This window comes from Thermobia domestica, chromosome 8 (assembly GCF_964235325.1).
Source record: "Thermobia domestica chromosome 8, izTheDome1.hap1.1, whole genome shotgun sequence".
Classification (NCBI taxonomy): domain Eukaryota; kingdom Metazoa; phylum Arthropoda; class Insecta; order Zygentoma; family Lepismatidae; genus Thermobia; species Thermobia domestica.
In genome coordinates this window covers 96,121,969-96,138,330 of record NC_137461.1, presented here as the reverse complement: position 1 = coordinate 96,138,330, position 16,362 = coordinate 96,121,969, and the positions used below count along the sequence as shown (strand labels likewise).

Genomic DNA, 16,362 nt, shown 5'->3' with positions numbered 1-16,362 from the left:
AGTTTTTGTAACACTGGAAACATACATGTCCACTATGCCCACATTCTATAACAGATTGTAGGAACAGCTCTTGCAGGATTGCTTGTTGCTTTCCACACTACCTCTATATTATTATACTTATTGATGCAAATTATAGTGATTCCTGTATTACAACCCACACCTGTTCTACCACTTTTTTTCTCTAAATCAGCGTTTCCCAACCCTTTTCAACTTGTGGCACATTACGGGTGTTACTTGGATTCTCGCGGCACACTTATTGATATTATTATTTGTAAATATAAAACACAGTGGTATTTTTCTGTGATTATTGATCTCCTTCTCACAGAGAAGAAATCTCGATCACTGGTTTTCCCCCCGTGGTAAATCGTTATGCTTATTTTTCATTCTAATTTAAAAATAGAAAACTATTGCAATGAAATATTGGACTCAGGTATTTAAAAATACGCTTTCTTTTTAAAAACTGGATTCAACCTTTTACTAAGAAGGAAGATCACTGAATAACGAAGGAACAAACAAATCTCTTTTACTTTTAAAACACAAATGTAGGTAATTTGTTGAAAATATTGAATGATATTTTAAATTTTCAAGTTACGAAATAGTCTGCAACAATAAAGAAGCAATAATGGTCATAACAATGACAAATACTTTTTTCAACATTCGAAATATACAGAATAGTAACCCGGTATGAAACCTAAAATTGTAGATTCATAGTAGATTTTTATAGTAATGTGAAACACAAATATACATTTTTTCCTACGTTATGCAATTTGATTAATATAAAATTAATAATTTTGCTTCTATTCCTCGCGGCACACCAGCGGCCTATTCACGGCACACCAGTGTGCCGCGGCACGCCGGTTGGGAAACGCTGCTCTAAATAGTACAATAAAAATTTATTATGTAAATCTAATTTAAAGTCTGGTGTTGATGGCTAATTACAAGTAAATTTTAGTTAAATCTATGTACATAACATGTTTATACGCCAGTTTACATCACAGCTTTAAATATAAATTAAACCATAATGTTGCAAAAATCAGAAGTACAGTAGTAAAGGTATCACATTTACATTTAGGAACAACTTCAACAACATATGAAAACACGTCTAAACTCCTGTGAGCGAGATCTGTTGGATTCCTTAATGACAGCAACAGAAAATGATCCTGAGATAACAGGTAATTTTGAAGTTTCTGGTAGATTTATTGTAAGAAATACTTTTACTCTAGAGATACTTTTAATACAACAGTAATTATTGATATGCAATTCATAAGTAAAACTTCATAGATTAAAACTTTTCTTAGATTATAATAATTTAAGGCAAATTAATGAGAAAAATTACAATTTCAAACTGTCTAAATATTATATACTAGTATCAATTACCCGCTTTGCTGGGTTAAATTCAGAAATAAATTGTAATATGTTCCGTCAGTTAGTCACTTTTTACTATTACTAAAGTGCTCTCTGATATCGGTCATTTTCGATATTTTTATATTTCTCTGCACTCCACTTCCTCACTTGGCATGGCTTAATTTAGATTTAAACTGCATCGAGAATGTCGCTGCTCTTCACAGCGACACCGAATGCTATCGATTCGACACTAATATTTGTAATTTCGATCATATATATTTCGGTCACTGTTCATCTCGCGACCCCGAAAACTATGGATTTGCACTAATATTGGTCATTGTAGATAATTTATAAATGTTCCTCCCCATCCCTAAGTTAACACTATCAAAGTGATATGATGAAACCATTTCAGATCTGAACCTCATCAATGATGAAAATTTCACCGAAATCGCTCAGATGGTTGAAGAGTGATGAAGTCAGAAAGACAGTTACTTTCATTTTTATATCTTTATATCTAATCTCCTCCTTCCCCTCCCCTAAGTTGCACGGTCAAAATAAAATAATAAAAATCACCATAGGCCCGAACCTCACCTATTCTGAAACTTTCACCGAGATCGGTCGAGTGGTTCAAGAGTTATTACGTTTTATTTATTTTTATATATATCCCCTCTCTTCCCCCTCCCCTAAGTTCTGTCGTCAAAGTGATATAATAAAAGCCACCCCAGGACCGAACCTCATCTATGTTAAAAGTTTGGTTGAGATCGGTCGGGTGGTTCAAGAGTGATGAAGTCACAAAGACAGACGTTTTATTTTTATTTTTTTATTTTTTTTACATATGTCTCCACCCTCACCCTCCCCTACGTTGTGCCATCTAAGTAAAATGACAAAATCGTCTCAGGCCCGAAGCTCATCTATATTGAAAATTTAATCGAGATTGGTTGGTCGGTTCAAGAGTTTTTAACCTTTGTTTATTTTCATATATATCTCCTCCTCCCCTTCCCCTCCCCTAGGTTCTGCCCCCAAGGTGAAACTATAAATAAAGTTTCCAGTCCTGAACATCATCTATATTGAAAATTTGATTGAGATCGGTCGGGTGGTTCAAGAGTTATTAAATCATAAACCTAGACACTGTTATTTTTATTTACATTGATTTTTGTATATCTCAACCTACTCCCCCTCCCCTATGTTGCCCGTTGCTTCGTCAAAGTGAAATGATAAAATCTATCCTAGCCCCGAATCTCATCTATTTTGAAGATTTGATGGAGATCGGTCTGGTGGTTCAAGAGTTATTAAGTTTTGTTTTTTCTATCTCCACTCCTCTATGTCTACCGTCAAAGTGAATAGTTAAAAGCACTTTCAGGCCAGGACCGCGTCAACCTCAAAAATTTGATTGAGATCGGTCGAGCAGTTGAAGAGATTAAGAGTCACAAACATAGTCATTTTCGATTTTATAATATAGATTGTTCGTATCACATAAGTAATAGGAATCATTTCAGGTTTTGCTTGGGTGCAAGGGGTAAAATTCTCCACGAAATAAATGTTTCACTTTTTTCTATTTAATATACTAGCAGCGTTCACCCCGCTTCGCTGCGGTCACCCCGGAACGCAATAAACTTTGTTACTTAGATAATTTTTACTTTTTCGCTTTCAAGTGATATGATAAAAACCATAGAAGATTGCAGTAAATGTTAACATTATATCGCCTGTCATTTATGTTAACCCGCCCCGCTTCGCTGCGGTCACCCCGGAACGCAATAAACTTTGTTACTTAGATAATTTTTACTTTTTCGCTTTCAAGTGATATGATAAAAACCATAGTAGATTGCAGTAAATGTTAACATTATATCGCCTGTCATTTATGTTAACCCGCCGAGTGACACGGTCATGCGGGTTGCATATAAATACGTTTATTTTTACCTATGATGAACTAACAAAGGATTTGTACGTTATGGACACTTGAATGGTCAATTATCTCAAGACACTGGTAATTAAAAATTAAAGTGATATGATAAAAACCATCTAGGGTCCAAATCCTAATAACCCCCCAAAAATGAAAGAAATTGGTTCAGCCGTATTAGCGTGATGAGGGAACAAAGGATTTGTGCGTTCTCTTTTATATATAAGATTACTGTACGAGTGCGTACTATTGATTTATATATATATATATATATATATATATATATATATATATATATATATATATCGGGTGTCTCAGAAGTCCCGTGACATAGGGTAACTCTGTTATTATCAGAGTTACAACAAAATGTAAGAGGAAGAACCGTCTCCAAATATGATGTTTTCAATCTAAAATGAAGGAACTTCTCTAAATCGGACGAGCCGTTTGGGTTGTACACTCTTTATGCGCCTAATATTAAATGAAAATGCAACGTTGCCATTTACCTGGACCCACAACATAAGTATATGAAGTTACTGTTTGAAATAAGGGCTGGCCATCGACGTGTTAGCGTAAAGACAGTTATTTCATTCACTTATGTTGTGGGTCCAGGTAAATTGCAACATTGCTTTTCCATTTAACTTTGGGCGCATAAAGAGTGTACAGCCGAAACGGCTCGTCCGATTTAGAAAATTCCTTCACTTTGGATTGAAAACATCATATTTGGAGACGGTTTTACCTCTCACATTTTGTTGTAACTCTGATAATAACAGATACCTTATCAGGGGACTTTTGAGACACCTTGTATGTACATGGAACTAAAGGAAAGAGAAAATTCTCTCGCTCCTAAATGACGCTTGTGATTAGTATATTGGTTGGAAAGGAACCAGGAAATAGAGTGGAAAAAAAGTGGGGGAATGAAGTAAGATTTGAGAAAGACGAATAATGACAACTCATATTATATTGAATTGACCAAGATTTGAGTGCAATAAATATCTTTTTTTTTCTACGTTATTCAACCTGCAAGTTCTATAGTTAATTGGGCATTAAATAACTTACTTTCCTTCTCCTGAGATAAATCGTTTTTTTAGTATTTAAGTAAACCTTATTAGAAATCTTTAAACACTATGTACTAAATTGCTATAACAGAAATACTTTCTATTACAGATGCCATTATAGCTGATATACTTACGGATATTTATATGGGTGGAGCAGGTACAGCCACTAACACTTTAAGTTTTCTTGTATTGTATATGATTTTATACCCTGAAGTACAACGAAAGTTCCAAGAAGAACTTGATCAAGTGATCGGCAGAGATAACTCTCCATCTCTTAACGATGTAAATAGGTAAAAATGATCTTAATATTATTATTTAATTTTGCAGTTAATGGTTCATATTTTTTCTGAGTGATAATAGTTATTAATAGATATATCACGAATTATTGTGTCGTGCGGGTAAATAGATGTGTTCGTTCTGACAATATAGTGTTGCCTACAAGACAACTCTAAAGCGGGTTGATAAGTACATTTTTAAATTCGAGACGAAACGTGAAAAGTTACAATTCTTGTCTCGTTTTCAAGTCTAGAATCGAGACGAGGCGAGAAATTTCAGAAATTTCGTGCTCAACACTAGTTCACCCAAATTTTACATCTCGTGTATTGTTTTAGTGTTACATGATTCATAGCAGGGGCGGATCCAGGGGGGGCGATCGCCCCGATCGCCCACCCCCAGAAGAGGAAAACTTTCTTATTTTATATATATAAATAAAACCCATTCCAAAGTTTTGTGCCCTTAAAAGTAGCAGTATGACAACCCACCGCCCCCCCCAGACGTCGGTCCTGGATCCGCCCCTGACTCATAGTGAACAAAACAAAAAAAACTTTAAATTGATAAAGTGATTGTAAATACAATGAAAGAGCATTTATCAACGTTTAAAAATGCACAAGTCAATACACAACATACTCCAATAATAAATAAATATGATTTAAATGTTGCTAAATCACACCCTTCATAAACAGAAAAGATTATGGTAACTTCTAGATAAAGCAAGGAAAAATATCAGGACACAAATTTCATACATAAATTTACGAAAGTAGACGAGAAAAGCTTTTTTTTAAAAAAAAATAGAGGCGAGACGAGAAGAGCTTCTTTGAGTTGAGTTGAGTTGATTTTGAGTTTAACGTCCCTTTGCAGCACCGAGGCTATATGAGACGTGGACCTACTGATTAACGTGGAATTCGAACCACATGAGCTCCCGCCGGGAATCGAAACCGGGTCTCCCATGCCAAAGGCGCGTACGCTAACCGCTTACCCACGGAGGAGCTCGAGAAGAACTTCTTTTAAAAAATAAAGACGAGTCAAGATACACAAAGATTGAAAAACTGAATGACTGAACTGAAAAACTGGGACTGGAAAGATTTGTACCCAGGATTTTGAGCATATCGTGCTTATGCGTTAACCACTGCGCATTGACAGGGGGTGTCGAAGATCCTTGATTCGATCCCCGGCCAAATCATTCACTTTTTCACTCTTTGTGTGTTTTTGAATTTGTACCTAAAGAAGATGTGGTATGTAAAAGTAAGTTTGATCGGTTGTTTCTTTCTTTCATTAATATATGAAAAAAGAACTTAAATTATTTTGTGAAGCTAAAAGTATAACACTTTTGGTCAACTAAAACAGGCTCAAGACACGTCATGTATTAAGACACAATTGATACTAATCCCATCAAACCTTTTATTTGAATATTATCAAGGTCACAATATAAACTATGGCTAAAGGGCATACGAGAATAACCTAAAACTTTATTAACTCTTAACCTTTAATTTTAAACATCTTTCAATTAATATTTTCAGAGTAGTATGTCCTATTTCAACCTCTTTCATTCTTCTTTTATTTACACTATAAAAACCTTAATTGCGCTTGTTATGTCGTTTTATTGAAGAAAGAATCTTTTTGGAGGTATATTGTAATTTTTTCGTTTTCAAAATGTCGATTTTATGTACATTTTTCACTTAGCGTTCCTGTTTTAATCTCACCATAAATTTAAACCACTGCTCGTTTCCCCTTACACAAAATTTATAGAGTTAATCATAATTTTTGATTATATCTCATTAACGATACTATTTGGAAAAGTATTGCTAACGTAAAAGTAAGTACAACGTAATAGTTTTGTATTCGTACACTTATTCTTAATCTGCACCAACAGTCGGGGAAAAAATTCTAAATAGCCTATGGTCTGTTCCATATAGTTACCTAGAAAAGTATGCCAAACTAATGGTGCAGGCCCGTAGTCAGAGCATTAAGACAAGGGCGTGGGGATAATTTTGGGGAGCTAACTTGAGTTCACATTATTTCCAGGGGACTGGAGGTGATTCCAGGGAGGCTGAGCCCCTCTTTAGCTACCCTATGAACAAGTTAAGCATGACGTATTTCCGCCAGTATTTGATGTTCATTTGTTTCCACTGCGTTCCAAAGTTGTGATCTGTATTTGGAACTTTGTATTTTGCACTGACTTACAAAAGAATTTCAATTTTTGTTTAAGTTTCTGAAAAAAGAAACTTTAAAGAGCAAATAGATTAAAGAGAAGTAAGGGAAGGGAATTTATTTACAAGCAAATAAAGTAAAACATATCTCACACTCGGTGCAAGAGTGTTACAACTCAAAAAAATGGAAATTTTGAGTTATCATCGCTTAAAAGAGAATAGAGAGAAAGAGAAGCGAGCTCTACCTGGTGGTATTTTCGCAGAAACATAACTGAAGAAATTAACCCCTAGATGGCAGAAATATCAGTAATCCAGGAAGTGATTTTGATAGAATAACAAACTTTTAAATTCATGTTCCCACAAATGTGTACTTTTGACTTCTAACTGTCTTCCACCGTGTGTGCGATATGTGAGCCCATGCTTTCGTTACCTAGTAGACGTATTATTTGGAACCGAAAATATGAGTTTTAGATCTTTGCACTTACGTTGAGAAGAACGGAAGTGACGAAATTACTTACTCAACTCCAACGGGCCTGTAACAGTATGAATTTGTATATGGGTCAAACAAACATTCAACTTTATACATAAGGGTTACAAGTTCTAAATATAATGTAACAATAAGCTTGCATCACACAAATAACTAATTGGCAATTGAATCCTGCTGGAAATGAAATACATTCATAAGTAGATTATATTGTCGTTGCAATAGCCAAAAGGCGTACCTCGAAATTTGAGTTGTAACATTAACTCCGGTACCTTATCTTATTTTACATCCACTGTACCGATCGCTGTAAGAATCTATACATATCATAGACTACAGAATATTCTTGATTAAAAGGTGGAGCGATCAATTCATATCATAAAATCATATAACGAACTGGTGTTACATGATGTATATACAGTTCTGATATATGATGTAGAGATGTTTAATATAAATATTTGATATTTTTAGGATGCCTTATACATCAGCTGTGATACTTGAAATACAAAGGATAGTTTCAGTGCTTCCACTAGTACCACGACAAACTATGGAAGACTTGGAGATAATGGGTTACACAATTCCTAAGGTATGAAATACTTGGGATGTTTCAGTTTTAAAATAATAGTTCTGATTAATCAATTCATTTGAATGGGTTGACTAAACTCTATTTTACATTAGTGGTTTTCAACCTTTCGATACTCGCGGATCAGCAGAAGACAGGAACAAATGTTGGAAACCGATAAAGTAGAAAGAGCCCATTCTATTCAGAAATTTAATTCTAAGGATCACGCTAATTAAAAGAACAAATGCAACAATTACAAGTTTTAGAGACTCAATTACATTTTACTTTGGTTTAGAAATGTTACCATCACACAACTATCAATTTAATATAATGATATATACTGTTGTTTATTTGCCTTAATCCTCTGGAACCTTGGATCCAATGTTGAAACTGCAAGAAGCATGCAAAGTGACATGAGGCTAGCTTATTCCTGTAATTCATGTAAAACGAATTGAACAGACAGCAGAATATTTTTTTTTACATAAATACATAGAGAAAGTCGTTTACAATTTCAAAACTCTAATCGGAATATTCTTCACTCATAGATAATCGAAACTGACTTAGTGGCTTGTTTTTCGAATCTGGAGTTGAGAGTTACATATGGAGAAAACATTATGGATGACACATCATGTCACAGACAAAAGCTGACCACCGGTTCGCGGACTACTGGTTTAAAACCACTATTTTAGATGGTAGTTCGATTTTTCTAATGCCCATAAAATCTATTATAAGTCCATGTAAAATCCCTAATTTCATAACAGGATGTAGATTTCGTTGTTTTTCCTTTCTATCTCCTTTGATATTGGTGAAAGTATACAGAGTGGCCAAAAGTAGGTATACAGCCTTTCATTGATGACATTTTAGTTTATCAAAATAATAGGCTTATTTGCTTTGGTTTGTTCCTAGCTTGAGGTATAAGTGAAAAAAATTAAGAACAAATAATAAAGAAAACTGAACATGGATAACAATAAGTAAGTGATATATAATAAAATGACATGAGCTGATCAATACGGGACTCTATACCTACTTTTGGGCCACCTTGTATTTATTGCGTTTCTATATTATATTACTTGTGCGAAGAATAACATTCACAGTATCTTTATATCGAAACAACAGTAATTGACGGGTGCAGGTGACCTCTGAAATGAAACTACAATTGATCAGTTACCAACTATACATTACCACTCTTGATACGTGATATTTCTAATCTACGTATATTTATAGGTCTGTCTATATGTTCTATCTTTAACAATAGTAAAACTGTGTGTGTGTGTGTGTGTGTGTGTGTTATAAAATTTTCTCCACCAAAGGAGTCACCTAGAACCACCAAATTTGTACACACATAGATATTCACCAGATCTAGTGGCGTGCGTATGAAGCCATTTTATTATTTATTTATTTATTTTCGGCTCAAGAGAATATTGTTGAAGAGTCAAAATTAATAGACATTTCTGGCTGTTTCTAAGAACTACTTGTCAATATGCAAACAATGATAATTTTATTTATTTATTTGCACTCATTACAGGGATTAAACCCCAATTACAAGTTTGCATACAGTATAATGATTTTATAAAGAGAAAGCAAAAGTATATAGATACAAACGTAGCAAAAGTAAGTAAAAGTTACAAGAAGAAAACAATATAGAAAAGAAAGTTACCAAATAATAAGAAATAGCAAAACATCACAAAATTACACACTTTTCTTTTGAAAAATTACCTCGATTAGAATAAGAATTGCATAATCCAAAACAGTAAAAATAAAAACTGTAATAGAATATTCCCAAGAAGAATAGACAACGTGTTAAGCTATAATAAAACTAAACAAAATCGCAATAACAAACTGGTGACCCATGAATAGTAAACGTAAAAAAAAATCATACAAATTTAAAACCCAAATACAATGCAGTTATCATATTGTTCATTTCCCTTGGAATAACCAGAGATTCTCTGATAGAACATATCATTATAAAACATACGTATCAAACATCACAAATTTAGTGTTTTACTTCTAAAGGAAAAATACGTGCATTTTTTTATATTTTTCCAAATGTATAAATAGCATTCACGTTGTCCGTCTCATTATCACGAGAAAATTACTGAATAGTTCGAAATGAATTTTTGAACATAATGTAGCAAATTATTATATTATGCTGTGGGCTGCTTATACTTTTATTATTTCACTTTCATAAACCTATTCTTCCCGTACGAAAACGGAGCATTTCAGTTTGTGTTATTTTGATTCTCAGCCTATCAGTTTACTCCATCTTAATTTCCAAACTGCCTTCTGTTCTCTTGAACCTCAAAGTAAAGAAATGGGTCCTTCTTAGCTTCTTGAACGTAATTTATTATGAATTTTTATAATAAATAGACAAATAATTTCTTTTTAAAAAATGAAAAATCGTTCTTTCTTTCTACTGTTCACAACATTATAGGTCTAAAACATATTTTTCTGAAGAGTGCTGAGAATTGAAATAGGTAAATCTGAATTGATAACGATTGAGTTTTTATTCTAGGTTCTCATCAGGTAAAAAAATGATAATATATACATTTAGTTATTGTTATGACGAATTGTAATTAGACTGAACAGGTAGTATCACGTATTACCTTCAGTGATTTCCAGACAAAGTTCCAGGTATTAAGTTATGATACAGTTGGTGAATTGTCAAGGCATTAACTTCTGTAAGAAACCACGAAGAAGAAACGAGTTAATAATAAAATATGTTAGAGTATTGTATGTGATAATACTTCAATAGTTTTTGGTCACTACAATTAGTTAGGCTTAAATATCATCTACACCTATGCACATCCATAAGTCATCCATTTTCCATAAAACTATTTAAGAGGTATGTCTTAACTTATGTAAAACTGTTGGATGTTTCAATTTCTTAGTATAAGCTTATTTGAAAATTTGGAGAAATTAACACTCCGCACACAATAGAAACACTTGAATTTACTGTAGTACTTCATTTGGCTTTTCCCTGAAAATGCAATAACAAGAACATTATGCATAAAATTAGTACGAGTTCAACCGAACTTATACTACGCGTGATAAATCTTGACCGGCTACACAAGCATGTGAAATTTTGTGGTATACAGACTTATTTTTCCTAAGTTATACCTTAAAAGATCAAGTGAAGGACTTTTTTTTACGACTATGCGTAAGTTGTACTCGTCCTTTTTATACACATAAATTTCTTTCTATTAATTACCTTACTTAATATACATTAAATGTATTGGCAATACATTACATATATTTAATATATATTAATTATATTAAATATATTGGCATAAGTATAATATTGACCAGGATGTATTCAGATATTCCTTGCTGTAAACTTTAAACAGAGGATCATAACATAATCTAAAAGCCAATCACTTTCAGTGTAATAACTTATTATGAAAATCCAATCTTCTAAACTCATTATTTAAATTAACAGAATTCCATTATTTGGGCCAACCTGTATTCAGTCAGTATGGACAAACAGCATTGGGTGGATCCAGAGGTATTCAGACCAGAACGATTTCTGAATGGTGGAGAAATGGTCCACCAGGATTGGATAACTTTTTATGGAGGAGGTGAGTTGTAGTAGTCTTTATATGTTTCTGATTTTTTTCTTTTTTTTTTAGTTTAACGTCCCAAGATTATGCACCGAGGGTAAAAAAGAGGAAATGGGGAAAATCCTTAGAAAATCCACGCACACTGTATTTGTCCACCACAAAGCCCACTTGGCTGGCGCTGTAATCGAACCAGGGTTCCCACGCTGTGCTCTACCACTCCTTTTAAAACAAAAGGCTAATTGATTAACTGAACGAGCAGTTACTTTATTTTCTTAATTACCACAATCTTCTTGCTTTCACTTTGTACTACGTATTAACCTTAACGGCGGAGACAGTAACACAGAAACAGCAAGAACATTTTAAAATCTAACCATGCTCTTCAGAGGAAAGCGAATCCCAGTATATTGCAGTAAACTTTCTGATAAGTATAAAAAAATATAGATTTGGCTGACAATTTAAAAAATTACAACAGTTTTACTTTATATAATTATCTTAATTTTTTCCCTCTTAGTCTTGAATTTCTCATATTTTGTTTCAGGTCGCAGACGATGCTTGGGTGAAAATGTAGCAAAAATGATTCTCTTCTTGATGAGCACAACAGTATTTCAGAAATTTAGTTTCAGCATTCCACCAAATACACCTCCACCATCAACAGTAGCAATAGACGGAGGAGCTATGAGACCTCAACCATTTCGTGCAATCATTAAAGAGAGATATTAGGAACTTAATATTTTTGTAAATATCACGATACTTATGATGATCCTCCCAATTTACTTTGCTTTTTTTTTCAATACTACTCTCAATAGAATAATGTATATGGTAGACGCACACAATTTCACCATGTTTATAACTTTGCACCCACCAATATTACATAAGTTTGAAGAGTCAAAAGTCGTCAATATTTAGTCATCCAGTGTACGCTACTTACATCAAAGCACTTGACCAGGATAGGGAACTAGTCAGGAAGGAATGGTAATTCTTGTTTGTTTTTGCTGTGGCGCTGATTTAGTGTGAGTTGGAAGATTTATAATTTTGACGTATGTTGTAAGATTTTTGTTAAGGTAAGTAAGTATAGTCAAAGTCTAAAATTTCTACACACAATACTAGATTCACATTTGATTCTAGTGTTTTCACCTAATGGTAATTGCATAATATATTGTCCCAATTATTGAATTTCAATTAATGAATAAGAGTTACTTGATGTCAATTTCGCCAGGTTGGAAACTTTAATAATTAAATAGCACAGAGAGAATCATATGAAATTATTTCAGGTTTTTGGACAAGGACAAGGGGCTTATTTTATCAATCATATAATAATATACTAATGAAAACGTAAATTCTACTAATGTCGGATGATCAACCCTCCCTGCTCCGCCCCCAAGTAAAATGTGAAATGCGGGCGGGGCGGGGAGGGTTTTATGATCTTTCTCCTGGACTTAGCAATTGACTCAAGTTATTTGATCCTTACGTTTACCTTTTTTAGTTCATATGACTACTTACGGAACTCATTCCAATGGTCTAAGCAACAGGTTTTTATTATAAAGAGTCCAGAGTAACACAAAATATGATATAGTTACTAATGTAATATTAATTAGCAGGTTTTTATTGATAAAAATGGTAATTAAAGTAATAATTTAAAAACTTTATTTATAATATTGAATAAAAACTATCATGTTTACGTGGTAGATACTGTGTAAACTATAAAATAATTTTGCAATCAGTTTCATTCCCTTTCATTAATTAAATAATCCGCTCGCAGCTAATATTGTAAAGATTTTGCAAAATCACTTAAATACCTTGTCGGGCAATTTCTCCACTTGCAAGGTTTCTGTTTTGTATGTTTCAAAAGTTACTGGCCGAGAGAACAAACGTAATTACCATAGATTTGTCTACGAAACATAGGTCTATCAAGCTACCTAATGTAAATATTATACTCGAATTTACCATGTCAATGTTCAGAATATTACAGTGATCATTCGAAGCTTAGCATGGTGAAACTGCGTACAGTTACTTATTTTACAAATAGAATATTTATAGTAGTGGATCAAAGTGCTATTGACAATTTAATAATGTGAAGAGGATTGTAAAAATTGTAGATGATGTTCAGTGGTTTAAAATGGTGGAACTGTAAGGGATGTTATGTGTTACTCACTACTTACATATAGGTGAATTGAGGAAAGTCTTCGTGTCAATGTACGTAATCTTCTCTTGAGATGATGCTAGTGTACTCAGATGTAATATTAAAATAAATTATTTACTCTTGGTTTTAAGTTATTTATTATTAATACACGTACTAGAAATGTTTAACTCCGAACTGGCGTGACTAGGATATTTTCTCAGTGAAAGTATGGCCTTTTACTTCTGCAATGTCCATAGTTTCAACATGGGATATTCTAGGTAGCCAGCAGTGTTCTAAGCGTCTTGGCCCGTGGCTCCCTTCTAGAGTCTTTCTATTTCAAATGTGCCTTCGGAAAAGATGTGAAACATGCTTTGGCCCCACCTCTTCAGCCGCTCTCTTACGGGAAACTATCCCTTTGCTTTGGGGAAAGAAGTGAATGACCTTGACAGTGTTGCCAATTTGTCATTCAGTCGTTTGGTCTTGGCGAGTGAAGATCGTAGGCTATTTAGAATAGCTAACGATTGAGTGCACAGCGAATCCTGTCAATCTGGCAATCTTGTCTACATCCAACTATTGAAGGATTTCGGTCAAAGCAACTTGTTCCTCCTCTTTCGAGGGAGGTACGGAGAAACACAACGACAGCAGCGCCAGCAGGGGCACACTTGAAACAGAAAGGCTTTAGTTACGCCTATGGCTATCCTATAGCTTTTGCTAAGAGATCAAATACGTTTTTGGTATCGCTTGTAAGTGGAAGTGAATGTTACAATTACACATACACATCTCTTAGCGAATATGACTACACAAAAGTGAAAGCTGTATGTAATAGCATATAGTAATATCAATGACTTAAATCAGAGTTTCTAAAACTATGGTCCTCGGGGTCTTTCTTTATGATCTTCTTATATTGAACATTACTCCAAAATAGACATAGAAAATAAAATTTATGTGAATTGCAGACCACACTGTAGTATAGAATGTCAAGCAGATATAAAATTTTAATAAAGATTATACAAATTCTAATAGCTTAGCTACATTAGACATTAGCAAAGAATTTTCTCAAAACTTGTCCATTGTGATTGGAATATTATTTCAATTTTGTATGTGTTGAGCAAACGCAGAAATAAATTAAATCAAATGATATCTATTTAAAAATGTTCACATTCATTTCATTCCTTGGATCACAAAATAACTTCAGTCACTCAGTTGTAACCAATGATTAAAGAACAAATGATACTTTGCTGGGAGGGAGCACTTGACTTCTTACTTTTAAGGATTCAAAAGACCTTTCAACGATCACAGATTTAGCCTGCAGTGTAGCTGTATCCTACAGAGCAATATTAATATAAGATCTGGCACCCGTGGCCCTTTCTAGTTACACCTACGTACGTAATGTAATTTTAGTTCTTTCCTTATTGAACAACAATGGTATGATCTGTCAGGAAAGTAAATGTACACCTATTTTTCGAGTCTGGCATTCCTGCGCTCCATCCGTGGAGAGTATGAGAATTAAATCAATCAAATGTTTACTGAGGGGCAAAAAGAAAAGCTTAATCTGAATAAGACATTGCAGAGGGGCACAAGCTGTGAATACGAATAGTGCATTGTGTAAATAAAGGACGACACCGAAAGAGAAACCCAGAAACAGCTGTTAAACTTACAAAAAAAGAGTAAAAATTGTCGAAGTGGGAACATAAAACACAAATACAACAAATACGCCGACAACTAAACGGTCACCATGCCATGATCTTGGTGTAGTGGTTAAGGTGCTGGCTTACAAATGCAAAGGACGCAAGTTCGAATCCTCGGCAAGGACATTTTAAAAATTTTTGTTAATAATACATACAACTCATGAGAGATGGTAAAAGAGGTCGTATTTAGTTTTTCGTAGCAATTATTATTGGTAATGTTTAGTACTGATAATACTTTTTGTCTTTGCGTATTGCTTTTATTCTTGTCTTCATTTCCAAAGAGAAGAATATCCGAACAAATGCCACCAAAATTCCTCATATTTTGAATGTAAGCGCCATTTGCAATTAGTGAAGAATAAAAATTGAACGTTCCGATGTAGCTGCAAAAAGTAAAAAGAAAAACATGGAAGTCGACCATACTCATGGTTATTAAAAATACAATTTCTACATGCCTTACACCTCCCGACCACGTTTCTACGTTAGCAAGTAAGAGGTTTGTGTTTAGGTTAGGTTGGTCAATACGTTTTGCAAAGGGGCCCGGTTTAGCTCTGACGCACCACAGGTGCGAGAAGGGAGAAAAACACTTTTTCTCTCTCCCTCTGTGTGTCTACTTATCTATCTATTTGTATATATATAACGCTATTTGTGAATGCCATAACCACCCTAATTTTCAGCGGATTGAGACGAAACTTGGCACAAATATTAATTGTTGAAATATCTTGATGAGTTCGTTAACCAGAATAATCACATGAAAATGTTCAAAATGGTGGCCCTTCAAACTCTTAAAAAAGTTCCAAGGGAACCAAATTTCGCCCATAAATAGGTATTCAGAAAGTTGGACCCGATTAATCGCCTAAAGAAGGTTCACGCCCTTTCGCTACGGTCAGTTTTTTTTTTTTTTTTTTTTTTTGCAGGAGGGGGTTATCTTCCTATTGGAACAAGATGATTGTTAGTGATGATATGAAATTACACATTGAAAGTGAAGTAACTTGTGTAACGTGTTATTTGAAAGAATAATATAATAAATGTGCATTCCTCTAACACAGAGAACTCATGTATTTCGAGTTCGGGAGCCTGAATGGCGAGGAGTGTTATTTGATTTGCTTTTTAGTAACACATTGCATTGCAAATAAAGGTAGGTTGTTTGTGGCAAGGTAATATCTTAATCAATTCTTCTTCAAACGTAATGATTGTAACGCCATATCTCCCTTACAAACAAAATATTAGCAATTT

General features: G+C 33.9%; 1 protein-coding gene across 1 annotated transcript in view; it reads left to right on the top strand.

Annotated features, from left to right (window-relative positions):
- The window catches only part of LOC145692223 (methyl farnesoate epoxidase-like), a 40,593-nt gene extending 26,168 nt beyond the window's left edge, over positions 1-14,425 (top strand). The window contains exons 4-8 of the mRNA XM_081767520.1: positions 1,073-1,172; positions 4,406-4,586; positions 7,675-7,789; positions 11,202-11,340; positions 11,861-14,425. Coding sequence (XP_081623646.1) covers positions 1,073-1,172; positions 4,406-4,586; positions 7,675-7,789; positions 11,202-11,340; positions 11,861-12,042 — 717 coding nt within the window. The 3' untranslated portion in view covers positions 12,043-14,425. The remainder of the gene's footprint in view (positions 1-1,072; positions 1,173-4,405; positions 4,587-7,674; positions 7,790-11,201; positions 11,341-11,860) is intronic.
- The last annotated feature ends 1,937 nt before the right edge of the window (positions 14,426-16,362 follow it).